Source organism: Cupressus sempervirens, chromosome 8 (assembly GCF_028749045.1).
Source record: "Cupressus sempervirens isolate cs-2001-9-10 chromosome 8, ASM2874904v1, whole genome shotgun sequence".
NCBI lineage: Eukaryota > Viridiplantae > Streptophyta > Pinopsida > Cupressales > Cupressaceae > Cupressus > Cupressus sempervirens.
The window spans coordinates 425,316,829-425,335,130 of record NC_143125.1 but is presented as its reverse complement, the minus strand read 5'-3'; the positions used below and the strand labels follow the sequence as shown (position 1 = coordinate 425,335,130).

General features: G+C 33.5%; 1 protein-coding gene across 1 annotated transcript; it reads right to left on the bottom strand.

The window, feature by feature from the left end:
- Nucleotides 1–11,716: 11,716 nt before the first annotated feature.
- On the bottom strand, nucleotides 11,717–16,508 carry LOC149543047 (NAD(P)-binding Rossmann-fold superfamily protein). Its single transcript, XM_089797976.1, has 8 exons — nucleotides 16,161–16,508; nucleotides 15,403–16,050; nucleotides 14,862–14,941; nucleotides 14,588–14,741; nucleotides 14,387–14,465; nucleotides 12,429–12,513; nucleotides 12,268–12,314; nucleotides 11,717–12,140 (listed from the first exon to the last, which is right to left on the bottom strand). The coding sequence occupies exons 2-8, from the start codon at nucleotides 15,789–15,791 to the stop codon at nucleotides 11,982–11,984; spliced, it is 993 nt and encodes a 330-aa protein (XP_089654102.1). The 5' UTR covers nucleotides 15,792–16,050; nucleotides 16,161–16,508; the 3' UTR covers nucleotides 11,717–11,981.
- Nucleotides 16,509–18,302: the final 1,794 nt, after the last annotated feature.

Below are 18,302 nucleotides of genomic sequence, written 5' to 3'. Positions count from 1 at the left end.
ATAGGATGGTTCTCCTATCATTTGTTTAGTCAAATCTTGTGATAAAGAACCCTTTCACCATAGGAAAGATCTAAACAGTGCTAGTTATAAATGGCTCCCAATGCTTAGCAATCTAGGCATGAAGCTCATTGAGAGAGGGCCAGAAGCCCCTAAAACAAATTTAATGGATTTTTTTGGAACTTAGTTGTGTCTTATATAAATAATATAAGCTAGTAAACCATTTAGACCCACTAACTATGACATATTTTCTTACCCCACATCAACTTAATTATCAAGTACTTGTTGAATTCGAGAATTTACAAGTGATGTATATGCATGCGTAGATATTGTCTATCAAAAGAATGGATATCTTATTACAAGGGAAGCAATTCTCCCATGTGAAAAAATGGTCACATAGGATGGTTCTCCTATCATCCGCCTAGTTGAATCTTGTGATAAAGAAACCTTTCACCATAGGAAAGATCTAAATAGTGCTAGTTATAAATGGATCCTAATGCTTAGAGATCTAGACATGAAACTCACTGAAAGAGGGCCAGAAGACCCTATAATGAGTTTAATGGATTTATCTAGAACTTTGTTGCATCATATATATATATATATATATATATATATATATATATATATATATATATATATATATATATATATATAAACAAACTAGTAGACCATTTAGACCCACTATGGGAGAGGACCCGGTAGTCATGCACTAGGTAACTTCAAACAACTCAAAATATATCGTAATGATAATAAAAATGACTTTTTCTTACATCATCTTCTTCAAGTAGTTAAGTGCTTAAAACTAAGGTTTTGGTTCACCACAATCAAAATTGATGTCAATTTTATTCATTACAGTATAAAGTGTTCATTTTGTCATTTTCTAAACCCCCTACCATTCATAGTTAATTAGCACCCCTCCTCTTTGATTATTGAAGTCTCATTACTTGAACATTCTATTATGCAAATATACAATATATAAGACCTTACATAAACATTTGGACTTTATTAGTTACATAATATAAATTTACATATAAATGAATATGTTCTACATTTAATTAGTAAGTATCTAATAAAATAACAAATATTATTATATTATCAATTATTTAAAAGCTAATAACTAATTGTAAAAATTACTTTATTAAATTGTTTCTAACCCAACCCTAAGTTTCTATTTTAACTATTAACCTAGCATGTATATCTCTTGCATTGCCATTGCCATTCATTGTTAATGTAGTGCCTACCCTCGTTCACATCTTTTCTGGACATATTGTTGCTATTATTATCAGACTATGATGGACTAGTTTTATGTTGATGGATTAGTGGTATTGTGTTGACACTATCAGACATTATGTTATGGATTCAGAAGTTATGTGATGAGATCATTTAGACTTTACGTTTCATGCATACATGATGATCATTATATTGTTTTCAGATATTATTGATGATTAGTTGATGGTTATTATCTCATGTTTTTTATTATGGATACTTACCCCATACTTGCATGTGTATGGTGTTCGTGTTTTCTTATTGTATGGCATTTCTGATGTGGTTAAGGAAGGGAGTCGTAGTCACCTGCTTAGTCAGGATCTACACGATGCACCACTTCTTGCCATTGTCTGTTTAGCTTAGCATTATATATATTGTATGTACATGCATGGTTTTCTGCAAGTTGCAAGTACCGGGTATCGACTTCCCTAAATTGCCAAGATGAGCGTACCCTATTATACTATCTCAATGATAAGAGAAGGGAGATAAATTCTCAAGTCCAAATCCCAAACCCTTAACCCAATTTTCTTAGTGAGGTAGGACAAGTATCTGGATATTTTACCCACCGAATGTGTCGGATGACATGATTCATGATTTTTAACCCTTTAGACTGATTTTGAGTGATTTGTTCTATGATGGGTTTTCATATTTTATTTTGGAGGTCTATGGTGAATTTTCTATTAATTAAGTCTTAATAAATAGATTTAATTAATAAATTAATTATTTGAGAAAATTACTATAAAATATCATATTATTAGATATTTTGATTATAATTAATTAAATGGAAAATTGATTAAGGAAAAGAATTAAATAAAAGAAAATTAGAAATTAAAATTAATAATAATAATAAAATAATAATAATAATAAGTAATAAATAAATAATAATAATAAAAGCTATAAAAATTAAAATGAAAGTTATAAATATTTAAATGGAAATTATATAAAAGTGAAATGGAGTAATAAGCTTGCATGGGAGTTAACGCACTTTTCTATTTCTCATGTGTCAACAACACAGGGGTTAGTGCATCAATTAAGCACATGGTGTCTACAACCCTATGGCTCATTTTGAAGGTTGGAAAAGACCCATACTTAGTTGGTGACACCTTCCAGCTGTTTCTAGAAGCATTCTAGATGTTTCCTGAGAGCTCTTTATATTCAGGCATTCCTAGAAGCTTAGGGACAATGTGGAGAGATTTTGGAGCATTGGAGGACTCGGGAACTCTGAAGAAGGGAAGAGCTTGATTTGAGGATTCTCTGAGGAAGAGCGATTTAGCATCAGAATCTGGGTAGATTCTTATGATTTTACTTATGCTATTTTTGCATCTTGCATTCCATGTCTTCTTCATGTCTTCCATATGTCTTCTGAGGAATTTTATAATTTATTGTGTATTCTCAATATGAGTAATTAAAATTTATTTGAGAATCTTTATATGCATAGATCTGAAAAGAATACGGGGCTAGGGTTGAATTGTAGCCAAATTCATTAGAAAATTATTGAGAAAATTTAGAGAGTAAATATTTATAGGAAACTCATAAAATTATATATATATTCTTTGTGAAAATATATATATATATATAATTTAGATCTACATTTTCGCATATAAATATATACTGTATAAAATTCTGCGTATATTTATATATATATATACACACACACACATATATATATACATACATATGCATATATATATATATATATATGTATATATATATACATATATATATATATATACATATATATGTATATATATATATGTATATATATATACATATATATATACATAATATATATATATATATATATGTATATATATATGTATATATATATACATATATATATATATATATGTATATATATATGTATATATATATATACATATATATATATACATATATATATATACATATATATATACATATATATATATATATATATATATTTAATTAATTGGAAAGTCGAGCGAATTATCGCGATGAAAATTCATTAAAACGCATTTGCGATTTGTAATTTCATTTGAGAAACGTTATTAAAAAAAAAGCGTTATATTAAAAACGTTTTTTAAAAATATACATATGCATTGTGATATTGAGTGGATGGGTATTCCATACCCCACCCACCACAGGCCTGCGAGATCGTAGAGTACTTGCAATCCGCAGTGTACCTGCGATGCGGTCGCTTTAAGGCCAGCGCATTTTTTTGTATATAATCTGCAATTGTTATTAATTTTATATATTAAGTTATGTGATGTGCAGTTGTCATATGATAATTCAATTTCTTTTATATGATTTATTTTATAAATTGATAAATATATATATATATATATGTATATGTATATATATATATATATATATATATATATATATATATACATATATATATATATATATACATACATATATATATATATACATATATATATATATATATATATATATATACATATATATATATATATATACATATATATATATATATGTATATATATATATATATATATGTATATATATATATATATATATATACATATATATATATATATATATAAGTATATATATGTATATATATTATTAATAGTAAGTAATTAATAGATGATTGGAATTTAAAGAGTAATTCTTTAAATAACAAATTATTTTATAGGTTCAATTTAATCTTTTAAATTTGGAAAGATGAACATGGAAAGAATTTCAAATAATATTTTTAAAATGATGGGGGTCTAAATGGAAATATAAGAGACATTTAGAACATTTAGAAAACTGAGTTTAATGGTAGAAACTTTTACAAAAACATGGGTTAAGTTAAACGTGAAATTTCTCCACTTGATATTTAAATTGGAAAAAACGTAAACCGAGACTTTTGCATTTAAATTCAAATTTGTAAACTTAGCAAAACCAAAACATATGTTTGCATTGTGTATCCTTTATGCTATTGTTTTGGTTTTTGGGTTGACTAGTGTTGACCAGTTATAGGACGTCTACCAGAGGCTTGGGAGTTATGTGATTGTGATGTCATGATGATGTTTAAATTTCGATCTTTATAAACCCAACCATGGTTATGTGATGGAATGCTCTATGTATTGTTGTGATTACTGATTGCTATAATTGAGATTCTTATGTATGAGACTCTTGACTTAACCATTGTTTTTGGTCATCAATCAGTTATCCTTGGTTATTTTCTAGTCGCCATGTTGGGACTGTAATGTGGATTTATTCTTGATGATGTCATGATGTGACATGTTTGACTCAACCATTTTTGGAGTCTTCGATCAGTATGATTGAGATATATTTTGGTTATTGAGAACCATTGGATACTTTGATTATCAGTGATACTTCAGTTGCCAATAGAGAGCTGTTGTGATCATGATTTTCTATGGATGTTTGCTCATGGAGATTTGATGCTTTTATGCATATTTGATGATTTTATTATGGATTATCTTTTGTGATTTTGAGATTTATGATTCCATGAGCATTAGGGTAGGATATCTGCATGTAGTGACAGGAAGTGGCTTACAATGGGGGTCGGGGCCCTAAGAGGCTACCAGGGTAACTCATTGTAAGTTGGATTAATAAGTGATAACATTCACACCTAATACTAACTGAATGAACCTAAAAAGATAAGAGTTTTGTTCTCGCCCATTCCTTGACTGCTTGTACAGGCTAGGATGGGAGTAGTGAGACGCATAGTTGCGACCTTGCATTCTGTAGTATGCCTCGTCAGCATGAGAGGATACTAGTGGCCGCATGAAATCAGTATGGACCCGTGGAGTTTAGCTAACTGCCAAGGTAACTTGTACGTGATAATTGCGATGACACTTTCCCGCTTGCATAGTAGGTTCCTACATGTCATTGTGTGCCTCTAGGATTAGATGTCAGATTTTGTGTTTGGAACCTTTGAGTTAGTATACTTTTAGTATTCCTGGACTGATAGAGATTTATGTTATGTGATTTTGTTAGCCCGTTTGGGACTTGAGATTATCTCCTCAGCACGGTGGGAGTGGACCACTTAGGTACCACGCAGTCGGGTGGTAGTGTATTTTCCACTCTTATCATTTGAGATTCATTGAGACATCGTGGTTAATGCGTCCTTCATGATGGTGGATATGTATCCTTTTCATTGATGATTAGCATATGTTAGATGATGTTATCTTATGCTTATATTTTCATGTTAGATTACTTTCTACATATGATATTGTATATGTTAGGAGTGGCATTCCTACTATGTTAATACCGATGATCTCTTCAGTGATTTGGAATGTTACGAATGGAGGGATGGCTAGGATCCACGATGGTCTAATGATGCTATTAACGGTTGGGAGGAACCGTGCACTTAGTTTATTATGTTTGATCTTTATGATGGGTGTATATGTCTTCTATGATGATGTATCATGTATATCATGTGATTATCTTTACTTTGATGTATCATGGATTAGAATAGGATGATGTACCTTATTCTACATATGTATAATCTTTGAGCTTGTCATACCCTGTGACATGTACAGTGGATGATTGAGTATTTGAAATGTAATGTATAAACATTGGACTTATCATTATTATTTCATGTGGATGTTGTACTAGATGGATTCATGTATGTAATTCAACGTAAAGGGATTTTAAAGAATGTAATCTATTATGTATGTTATGTTTAATTTCAGATGGACATTGCTATTGCTTCCGTTATTGTGCATAAGTTATATGTGGTATTTACTTTCATGGAAAAAAAAAATGCTACTAAACTTAGTGAAAATTCTAGGTTAATTCTTTGGATCCCTTGGCGGGGCATTACAGTTAATGTGTGATGTCGTGTGGCAAGGATTGGCAAAGGAGAAGATGCAGGGGAGAAGACATGAAATTGGCTCTGTAAGTCTAGGGGAGAAGACACAAAGGTGTTTATGAGTTCATATGTGAAATGTATGGGCCTTCAGCAAATTGGGTGTGCAGACCCACTTGTTCAAGCATCTACTCAAGTAGGGTTCAAGTTTACAAAGGGTTGCATTAGAAGGTTGTATATTGCCAACGGCTTGGGATGGCATGGACAATTGTTTTGCTCCTTTTTTCTTAGCAGATGATATGGGATGGTGTGGATAGAGGGCCATAGACTCTGCTTGTTTTTGGTGGTTGGTTGTGCATGGTTTTTGTTTGCCCAAATTCACATGCACTACAACATTTTCATCTAATAGTTGGAACATAAGCATGACAAAAGAAATTACATAGTTGGTAATATAGGAGGTAGGAGAGAAGGACTAGTCAATAGAACATTACAAATGGAAAAATTGTCATTGGAAAATAAGCTTGGACTGTTATTGTAGAAGAGGGCCAGTCTATAGTATATAACAAAATGACCAACTTGTGAAAATAGAAGTTCTTCTGCTATATCAAAATAACTAGCTCGTGAAAATAGAAGTTCTTCTGCTATAACAAAATGACTAGCTTGTCAAAATAGATGTATTGAATAAGAACATGTATATAGGATCATTAGTTCACCATAAAGCCAAGGAAGGGTTTGGTTTCTCCCTCAGCACAATTCGTTGTAGGATTTTCTAAACTAGTTGAATCAACTTGTGGGGTGATGGGAGTCATATGCTCAAACATATTTTTATCTAACAATCTACCAATGGGAATTGCTTGATTGGAGAATGAAGGGGGCTTTGGCTAACAACATCTTGGATGTTGTGGAGGGCATCATAGGTAGGGGATAGAATGTTCTACATATCCCTCAAAATTTGATGATGCTTAGGTAAAGGGGTTGTTGGAGTACAACTATGGCCTGCTCTGTTTGTATTTGGTTTCGAAATACTAATTTTATAATCAAGTTGAATAGGAGATAAATTTACAATTCCTTTGTTGTCTTTCTCTTTTGCCAGCCTACCTTTTCTAAAATCTAGCTTTTCTTTCTTCTTCAACACCCTCTCTTTTCATTGTTGCAACTTTTCCTCTTGCTTATGTTGTTTTATTGTCTAGATTTCAAGTCATTGCTCATCTTTCCTTTTTATCAACTCTATTTGTAGTATTTTCTTTTCCTCCAACTATTTTTCTTCCTTTCTTTCAGCTCTTGAAGCTCAACTTTTCTTGCTTCTTGTTGCTCTTACAACATTATGTACTCATTAGATGTAAGTATCTGAGATTTTCTTCCCAATCTAAGAGTAGCATTATTAGGTGGCACAGATCGTTTTGTAACCCTTTCAATTGGTAGCTTCAAAAAACTTCTTAATGACCCCTAACTACATAACATTTGTTCATCTTCTATCTCCAAAGCTAGAGATCTCTTCAATGCATCTAGATTATGTTTAGCTAGTCCATCTTCATATTCAGTATATTCCAAATTTGAAGCTTCCAGATTATGTTGAGTGTATCCAACTTCATCCTCATTATGATCTATAGTTTCCCAATTTTTTGTTTTAGCATAATTATGAACCACCTCTTCTCTTGGCTTTGAAGGTGGAGAAGGAATGGATAATGAAATGTCTTCATTTTGAAATTCAATCCACACTCCCAATTCCTTTGTTCCTTTAACCTAATCAAGTGGATCAAACCATGTTGGAAAACTCATATCATCATGCATGTCAATTCAATTTGTGTTGAGAACACAACATTTGTTGGTGGAGTTTTGTTTTCAATTGAATCATCTTTTTGTTATTTTGTCATTTCTACCACACAATTTTCAATGGCGTCATCATAATCAACTAACCTTAAAATGCTTGCAATTCCTAGAGAAACATTTTCATCTTCCACATTGAAGGCATCACTTGGCTTCATGTCATTACAAAGAGCATTTCTATCCAATGACCAAATTTTAATCCTTCAAAAACTAGCTATAATATTATCAAGTACAAGGGCAAGTTTGAAAGCTTTGCTTGATACTTTTGCTAATTCCATTCTCCTTATTTCAATTTGTGGATGTTTTGCCATCCATTTTGACCTCTCAAATTTGAAATATGCCTTGAATGGAGAAAATGCACTTACATCTAAGGTTTTAGTCAATGACTAGTGTGAGTAAGCAATGTAAGAAGATCTATGCCTAAAGATCTTGCCTCTTGAATTGTAGCAAAGGCAACGTGGCGTCCATGTCCATCAAAAATAAGGAGATGCCTAATTTTGTATGAAGCACTACCTGGAACAGATCTAGCAAAATGATGCAGCCAATTTAAGAATAATTCTTTTATCATCCATGCATGTGCTTGTGTTGCCATGCAAGCTCCAGCTTTACAATTAGCAATGTAATTTTTAAGTGTTCTTTTTTCTTTGAAAAGATAAAATCCTAGTATGTTGTGACCTACAGTATTGATACAACATAGTACTATGATCCATTCTATACTTTTAGATAAGATCTGAGGCATGCTTCTACTTCCAAACTTTGCAATCAGTTTCATCCCATAGTTTATGCCTACTTGCACTCTTGTTTCATCACAGTTCCTAATGTGTGTTGGTTCATAATGGTTAGCATCATAGAATATTGAAAAATTATTATAAAAATCTATCACAATACTTGGTCATAGTATCACTGCTCTATCCCTATTTGGATCCATTGTAGTCCTTATTGTCAAATCTAGATGGCATTTGCAAAATCCAACCCACCATGATCTACCAAGTAATCCATTTTCGAATGGATTTGGCCTTGTTTCGCAAATGTGAGCCACATTTGAATTCAATTGAATTACCTCCAATCCACAACCAAGTTGAGCTAAATCTTTACACCACTTAACAACTTCTAGCTCTTCTTCCAAGGAGAGAATCATCGATGGTCCCTTGGTTTTTGTTGTTCTGAGTCCTGCTAGCCAATATGATAAGCTACTAATAGGGATTCCCTACTTCTTTATTGCTCCTCTTATTGAAAAATAATTATCTTCCATCTTCAATTGCATGTTCCATATCCTCTTCTATCCATTGCTTTCCTTGCATCCTTTTCTTATTCATTTGGCATTCAGAGTATTTGACAACACCATCGAGACTATTTGTATCCTTGGCAAAAAGGTTGTGAATTGTGTTATCAGGATTTGGCTTGGTTAAACTATACCCATCATCAGAGTCAATAACATGTAATTTAACACCTTGTGGATAATGAGGTCTCAATCTTCAGGTAGTTCTTTTGCTTCTTCTCTTTTCTACTATCATAATGCCTAAATCGAACAACAACTTACATTAGATGATGGAAACATTGAGAAAGAATAGTAGCATACATTATATGATGGACTATGATAGATTTGTATAGTGGTTTATGCTATAAATGGTACAATATGTTGTTATTTGTAAGTTAAATATGAAAAAATAACATTTGGAATGATCTAACTACAACGTTTGAAAAGAATAACAACATACATTAAATATGATGCAAACATTATGTGGACTGTAATATATATGTATAGTAGATTATGACAGAAATGGTATAGTATATTGTTATTTTTTACAAATGTTGTATGTTGTTAATCTTTCAATCATTCTTATAAATAACATCATACTATACCATTGTGGAGAACTACTATACCTTTGAACGTATTGCAGCTATGAATAATTAAACTTGAATGAAACATAGGAAAAGAATAAATCGACTGTAACCGATTTTTGTTTTAGCACATTGTTATTTTTACATTTGAACTTACTACAACATTTGAAAAGAATAACAACATACTTTAAATATGACTTTGATCTTACTACATTTGAAAAGAATAACAATGAGATATAATGCAAACATTATATGATGGACTATAACATATTTGTATAGGGATTATTACAGAAATGGTATAGTATGTTGTTATTTTTTTCAAATGTTGTATGTTCTTAATTTTTTCAATCATTTCTATAAATAATAGCATATTGTTATATTGTGGATTATGACATAAAAGCTATAGTATGCTTTTTTTTTTCAAATGTTGTATGTTCTTATTTTCTTCGATCACTCCTATAAATAACAACATGCTATTATATGAATCACATTGAAAAATAATAACACCATACATTATATGATGGACTTTAACATCAAACATTAAACGAATAACATAATGGTAAAATGCCTGGATGGTTTATTGGCCCCATTGGAAAAGAATAACAACATACATTATATGATGTATTGTAACAACATACATTAAAAGAATAGCATAATGGTAAAATAACTCGATGGTTTATTGGGCCCTTTGATGTCCTAAGAAACTGATGTTATTGGGCCCTCTGATGTCCTAAGCAACTAAGTTCAATGCAATCAAGTAGTCTGAGTTCAAATAGAATGTAAACACATTTGTAAAAGAAGTATTTCACTGCATGTCATATTAATAGAACTTTTTCCCTCCCAACAATTAGAATTTGAATTTGGAAAAGTGTTATCATCTATGGCATTCCTTTCAAAATCAAGCCTTTTTCTAAGACTTTTCAAAATGGTTGATCTATGGCTTTCAAACGTTGTAATTTGATTGGCTTGCATTTAATTTTATGGTTTTCAAGAATAGATTTTGAATTGTGTTACATTAATTGTTTGATTTGAATGGATTGGGGAGCTCAAACAAATCCATCTTTACAATTGCAAGTACTCTAACTTATTTCAAGTACTTCAAATTAGCTTGTAAAATACTCCAACTTTGTTGTTCGAAGACTCCAAATTCTAGCATTTTGGTTGAAGATTTGTCAGAGATGGTTTGAGCATTTGTCAGAGATGGGATGAGCATTTGTCAGAGATGGAATGAGTTGTTAAAGAAATGTTTATTTATTTATATTTGTGTATGTGTTGAATATTTCTCATAGATGGTATGAGCATTTGATGGGATGAGCTATTAAATAAATGTTTATTTATTTACATTTGTATGTGTTGGTAGTTGAACAACAATACATCAATCATCAATTAGACATCAAGTAAAGAAGTTGACATCCTGTCCATGAGTTTGGACAACTATTTTGTAGATTTCTACCATTTGAAATATAACCGAGTAGTTGGACTTATGACAACTAATATTTAAATGGGTTTTATGTAAAACACACAATGAATGTTTTAATCTAGAAGTGGTATCAAATTTAGTTAATCAATGATATAACCAAGAACAATTTTTAATGATTTAGTTTTAAGTAAATATTAATAAATTTGATACATCAAAATTAGTGTCTTATTGTTCAATTAATAAACTATATTGATACTGTAATTGACCTAGATAATGTTAACAGCTCTCACAACTATTGATACCTGTTCAACTTCTAGATCCTCTCCCTACAATATATTTTCTTACCTCACATTGAGGTAATTATCGAGTACTCTTGAATTCAAGAATTTACAAGTGATGTATATGCGTGCGTAGACATTTGTCTATCAAAAGAACGGATATCTTATCACAGCCATTCATAAAACTTTATCTCCGATAAATTTGAAAACTACTCATTGCATTCCGGAGTTTACAAGTGATGTATATGTCTCGATAGACATTCTATTGAGATTACATATCAATCTTGTGAGAGCCATTCATAAAACTCTATCCACAACATATTCGAAGTAAAATTATAATTATAAGATACATTATCATTGATAAAACTTAATGACGGATCCTCTTAGAAAGGTAAGATGTATAACGTTCAATGTATTTAATGCAGATTCAATGTCTCACACATAATCGGCTTTAAGACTCTCCGTTGCGAAATTATAATTCTATAGACCTAAATATCCGAAGAGATGCATGCACCTTAATCTAGATTTTATTACATAATTGGTATAATTCTTATATTGCACTGGAAAACCAAATAGCAAGATAATCTCATCTAACGATTTTAGTACTGAACTCCCAAAGCTGCTTTGCAAGATCTTTGTCTGTGCCAAATGCGCTTGGCGTGGCCTCGTTACAGTCAGAAAAGTACTTCCCACTCACTCCCCTCACGTCCGGATGTAAAGCTACATAGCATGTTGTGGCAGCTCCCTGTAAAGACCATGGAGTAAATATAAGAGGGAATTGCAATAAGTTTTTGAGTTTTGATTTTATGAATGAATATACTTGAATAATAAAGTCTTTAGTAGACAGAGCTACGACATCATTGCACCATTACCTGGGAAACATTCTTCCACAAGAAACCAGAAAAAAACTTCAAAAATCCTGTTTCAGTGTAAACCATCCTCAAAACAAGTTAGACATCAACGTAAGTTCGTCCTGGTTTCAATGAGGTTTTAGTTTGAAAATTCCCCCAAGAAGGTATTTGGAAGAGCTTACTCATAAGAGTCATAGAATATCGCATCAAATTGGTCATGATGAAACCAGGATGAACTGAATTTGCAGTCACATTTGCGCCTTCCTCCTGCACAAGACATGACATTAGAAACGCCGAAAGGGATGGTACAGTACTTAAATGAGGTGATAGAAAACAAATGATGTGCCACCAGATCCTAATGATTTTTGAGGTAGGAGCACTCAAATAGTTTATTATTTACTTCGCATTGCCCATATGTTTTATTGATTCCTGCACATTGAAATTCCAAAGCCTCCAAGGAGATCTATTTTCTAAGCTAACATTAGTATTAACTTATTAATATGTTTTTTCCTCGTCCAAACCACTGAATATTCCTATGTTACCTTTTTAAGAAAAAAAATTAACCAAAGTTAATAAGCCTCGGAAAGGAATTCACCCAGCACAATGGATATAGATTGGCATTAATTTAAAACATTTCTTGCCATCATCAATGAAAATAATTAATGCGACGAACTATCTTGGTGGTTTTTTCGAATACATAATTACAGTTCAAAACAATCGATTGAATTGGCTATTTGGTATGCACCCTTGCAAGTTGCCCGGGAGCGACAGGTTTACTCCAGTCCGTTTGTATGTTTCTGCCCTCGATGGATATTTATATAGTATAGACTTTTCCAGATTGCATTTCTTACACTAGAGGAGACAAGACTAATTTTTTAAATTACCCTAGAGGAGACAACCCAATAGTCGTCCAGGCTAATTTCTAATATGTAAGTTAAAATTTGTTTTCAGAAAATTTCTGTAAGTAAGTAAAAAAGCTTAAAGCTAACCTTTCACCAAAAAATATAGTACTTTTTACACAATCAATAAAGTTTTAAAAACTATTTGTACATGTGTGATCAGTTTATAAGTGGTAATTGGGAATAGAGATCTATAAAGTGTAGTTGTAAATTTTAGAGGTGCTTGCTAATCTCAGTCAAAATATATGAAAGACAAAAAGGATTAAATTTGGTTTTTTTTAATTTACAAAAATATAATATTATTTTCTACTTGGGCTCTAGCTAGAAGTTTAATTGGAATCTTTTCTTAGGAGCCACGACTATTTAACCCTCTTAATTTGAGCAGGCTGGATTTAGCCCCACCAACTTAAGAGTTTTTGGCCACATGTCAACAATCTATTAGTTATTTTTTAAAAAAATTATAATAGTAATAAATTGATATTATCATTCATTTAAATTCTTCATTGAATCACTTGCTTCCTTAAATTTAAGAGCTAAATTTTTTAAGCTGAAACAAATTAAAAATTATTCTTAAGATAGCCCCAGCCAGGAAATTTTGCAAAAATCTATTATATTTTTTTAAAATTTGGTCGAAGATAACGGTGTCCAAATTCTAAAAGTGTTTCAAAAAGTGTTTAAACTTTCCTAAAAAGACAAACGAAAAAAAAAACAGTAACTCCACAATCATTTTTCCCAATCTGAGAATTTAATTTACAATACCCAAATTAAATAATGACTTCCTTTATTGCCATTCCTTATCGTTCTGACAATAGATCTGACAGAAAGTGTAGTCCTTACAAAAAATGACTACTAGTTTTCCTGAAAAACTGAATACTAAACGTACTAACGTACTATAGCTATATCGAAAAACTGAGCGTACGACATCTACATTAAACTATGCTATTTGTTTATTCTATCAATATGTTTTTGACTATTTTTCTGACAAGATATCTGAACCAGAATGTCATAATCCTTAGGAAAAACACTGGCATAATTTAATTTAAAAATAATAATAAACTCTTACCCTAAAAGACAAACCCAATAGAGAAAATTAGTTACAGTAAACGACAAACGGATTACATAAAAATAGGTAATTACAACAATAATAAAAATCTGCTAAAAACAATCAGGAGTCGTTGTTGATGGGAAAACCAGGTGCATGAAGAAGGCAGCAGAAAAAATTATCAACAAAGACATCCCACCTTTAGTCGCCGGGACAACTCGTATGCATGTAAAATGTTGGCCAGTTTGGATTGTCCATACGCTTTCTTATCTGAATATCTGAAGTGAAAGCGAACAAGAAGATATTAGAGGCACCTAATGGAAGTGTGGGAGTTCAAAAAACATTTGTAACAAAGTTAAATGACAGGAAACTCATGGCTAAAGATCGAGGAGAACATTACCCACTCTGGTCATTTATCCTATTGAAGCGGATTCCATCCTTGTAAGTGAGCATGTGGGCAATAGATGAAAGATTGACAATCCGTCCTTCCACCTGCATCTCTTTCGCTGTCTTTCTCATGTTGTCAAGTAGCAAATTTGTCAACAGGAAATGGCCTGCACGAGAAATAAAATTATAAAGATTTATCTCTGTAATTGCCATGAAATCGAGTTTCTGTGTCAACAATAACAAAGCATGCGCCATTGCAAAACCAATTTCCTCACTTTTACACATACCTATGTGATTGGTAGCAAATTGCATTTCTAAACCATCTTCTGAAAGCTTAAAGGGGCAGAACATAACGCCAGCATTATTTCTAAAAGCAAACAAGAAACATGAGAAATGGGCGTCAATAATCCCGCTAAAAGCACGATTCCAAGCTTCTGCAAATAAATCATGAAACCCAGCTAGATCTTTATGGTTATAAGCCTGTAATATAAGAGTAAGCTCTGTTTTTCAGAAACGAAAATGAAAAAGATTTCGACAGGGGAATCCAGTGAATGCTCCAAATAACTCAGGGAAACCGCTGCATCCAAATCAAGATTAACACCTAAAACCTATCCATTGCCTCATATTCCAAATTTTCCGCCTAAAACCTATCCATTGCCTCATGTTCCAAACTTTCCACCTAAAACCTCTCCTTCACCTCGCATTCCTATCATGCTTTTCTCTCCATTTTCCAGATGCATTTAAACAGAGGAACTTCAATCAAATAGACTAATTTTTCATGGAAAGATGAGTATAAAAACAACAAATAATGAGAAAAGGACGCATTACATTAAAATGTTGAGGGGCAGATTCAAGGCTTGAAACTGAGAAGCAAACTTCCTGACAGACTCCATGGAAGACAAATCAAGGGGCAAAATGTCAATCCGAGCGCCCGGAATTTCACAGAGCAGATCCTTTTTCACAGACAAGGCCGTCTCAAGGTTGCGGGCGCCTATGACTACATGCGCTCCCTTCGATGCCAAAACTCTGACCGTCTCGAGCCCTATTCCGCTGGCACCCCCTGTAACAATTGCAGTAAGCTTTGAAGCATCAATCCCCTCACTCACCTGCTGAGCAGTGGAGGACGAACCAAATCCACTGGCTCCGCGCCGTCCCGTCACAAGATCAACAAACCCCATTCTGGAAGCCATTTTCCCCTGCTCATTCCCCTTCCTCATATCTGCACCACCTCTTATAAAAATCCTATGCAGCACAATGCTCGCCTATTCCTCTTACTCCGGCATGAATAGGGCCTCACCGCTTCCCTCTACCAACCTCCACCTTCCCTCCTTTTCCACACAATATTTTATCCATGACTCCTCCTTTAGGGTTTTTTCAACAATATTTTATTTCCTGATAAATATTTCCCGATCCGCGGCCGGCATAAGGGCCTACTTCTTGCCGTTCACCAAACCGCGCACGACTATGAGAAATTGACTGCCAGACTGCCTGCGTTAATACTAAAATAGGTATTCGCTACAGAAATACTCACAATAAAATAGACCTGCCTGCATTAATACTAAAATGTTCGCTAACAAAATACTCACAATTAAATGGACCTGCGCGCATTTACACTACATATAAATACTCCCATCACATGCGCTGCCATGTTGTGGCTGTGAGGCTTAGAAATTTGAATGCACCGAATGCTTTTGCATTAATGGATGCCGGAACCTGCAAATTTTTCCCTCCACGAAAAATAAACCCAACCAAACCCTAAATTCACCTAAAATGGAATGAGTAATGGTGTGAAAAACACCTAAAATGGAATGGATAATGTCTTGGCCTACGGAGTGAAGAATGGACGAGATAATTGCAGTGATCAAAATGATAAAGACGGATGAAGTTTTACATGTGCTTGTTGTGGAGCCCCATGCCATTTTCTCTCCGCTATTAAACGTTCTGCCACCGTTGACTCTTCCTTATGCATATTCACTTCTCCATTCAGCTTCTTTGGACTTTTGCACTTCAGCCTATTCACTTCAGCATTTAAGTGCTTTGGACTTACGCACTTTTGCCTAAAGTTGTGGTATATTATATTATTTTTGGGATGCGGATCACCTATCTGCATGCCTAAGTGTTACATACTCCATACATAAAACTAGTATGTAAGTACCTTTGAATGAATGAACCAAAGATTTTAATAACATCTACAAGGCCAAAGCAGCTTGTGGGACTACCTAGAAAAACACGCCTCCCAAAAAGGGTGAGAGAACACTAAGCCTTTTGAAACTGCTTCTTTAAGTGTGTTCTTCTACAATGAATGTTGATTATTAAAATTTGTTGTCCTGTCTAGCTATGTTTCCTCAAAAATAGAATCCAAATTGTCGGTTGCAAGGATATCCCAATAGTTGGAGCAATTGTCAATGTACGTTGGGCACTCCATGATAAAATGTTGCTGTCTCCACCACTCCCATGTTGCAAAATAAACATATTCTTTCCTCCCATTCTTCCTTTGGTAGTGCCCATCTACTTGTTTCACACCTCAAATGATGAGAGCTTGTTCTAAGTTGTGTTATGAGCATTTTTGCTATTTGCTCCTATGTATGTTTTCCCCATGTGTTCTCCCATTGGGTTAAATACTTTGATATAATAATCTTTTTTGCGCCCTTTTTGTTTTGACCATATGAGACTCCTGAACTTTTCATTCACATACTTTTTATTTCCTCATTATTTTTTATTAGATAAACAGGTTTTACAAGGATCCTAAAACCCAATAGTTAAAACATATAAGGCTGATAATAAGCGTGAAAGCCCAGCCAAAAAAGTATAAGTTTAGAGGCTGATAATAAGCATAAAGCCCAGCCCAAAAGTAGAGTTCAGAGCAAAGACCAGGAAAAAAGACAAGTAAAACCATGGCCTAAAGCCAGACCAAAAGCCAAAAGACAAAGAAAAACAAAAGAACAAGCAAGAGTTATTCCTCGCTCTTTCGCTCTAGCTCTTGCATAACCTAAGCAGCCTCAAAGGCCAATTGGTTCTCCTTCGCTTCCAGCTGTTGCGCCCTTTGGTCCCCCTAGTCCTAATCAGGAATGGTGTTGTCCTTTGCAAAGTCGTCCTTCGTTCAGGCTTCATCCCTGTCTTTTCCTTCCTCATCGTCCTGCATTTCTCTGTCTTTGATCCAGCCCGTAAGAGAGATGATGTTGTTGTTAATGGAGCTTAACAAAGTGAACATTTGATTCGCAAGGTTGTGATTGTAGTTCTCCAAGTTGTGTATCCTTCTTTCCACTAGACTGAGCCTGTCAACTGAATCTGTCCTCCTATTAGCATCCATCCCATTCCTTGTTGCCTCAATATGTCTCACCTGTTCTTTGACCTCCTTCAGCTCGTGGAAAAGCCATTTGATTGATCTAAAATTGTTAATCATACTGTTACGAGCATTGTTCAAGAGGTTTATCTCTGTCTCCTTGGCTCTGTTCGAAATAGCCACTATCGTCGGGTAAATGAGTTATTCCAGCCGTTGTTCCTCTTGATTTTCCATGAGGATTTGGGGATTCATGGCCTCCTTGAAGATGCCCATCTTCGAAGTCTTGACATTAAAGTTTATCCAAGCTTTCCTCTTATCATTGACCTGCACTTCCCCTTCCGCATACCCTACATTCTCCTGTTTCTATTCCTCAGGGTGGTCTTGGAGATGGACAGGAGATAGGGGCAACACAGATGCCTCCTCAAACTAAGAGCGCACTTCCTCC

Excerpts from the sequence above, each read along its gene's own strand:
- LOC149543047 (XM_089797976.1), bottom strand. The coding sequence starts at position 15,791 with ATGAGGAAGGGGAATGAGCAGGGGAAAATGGCTTCCAGAATGGGGTTT. Across the intron at positions 14,942-15,402 it reads CTGCCCCTCAACATTTTAAT|AAATAATGCTGGCGTTATGT; the intron begins GTAATGCGTCCT and ends GTTTGCTTTTAG. Across the intron at positions 14,742-14,861 it reads ATTTGCTACCAATCACATAG|GCCATTTCCTGTTGACAAAT; the intron begins GTATGTGTAAAA and ends TTTCTCGTGCAG.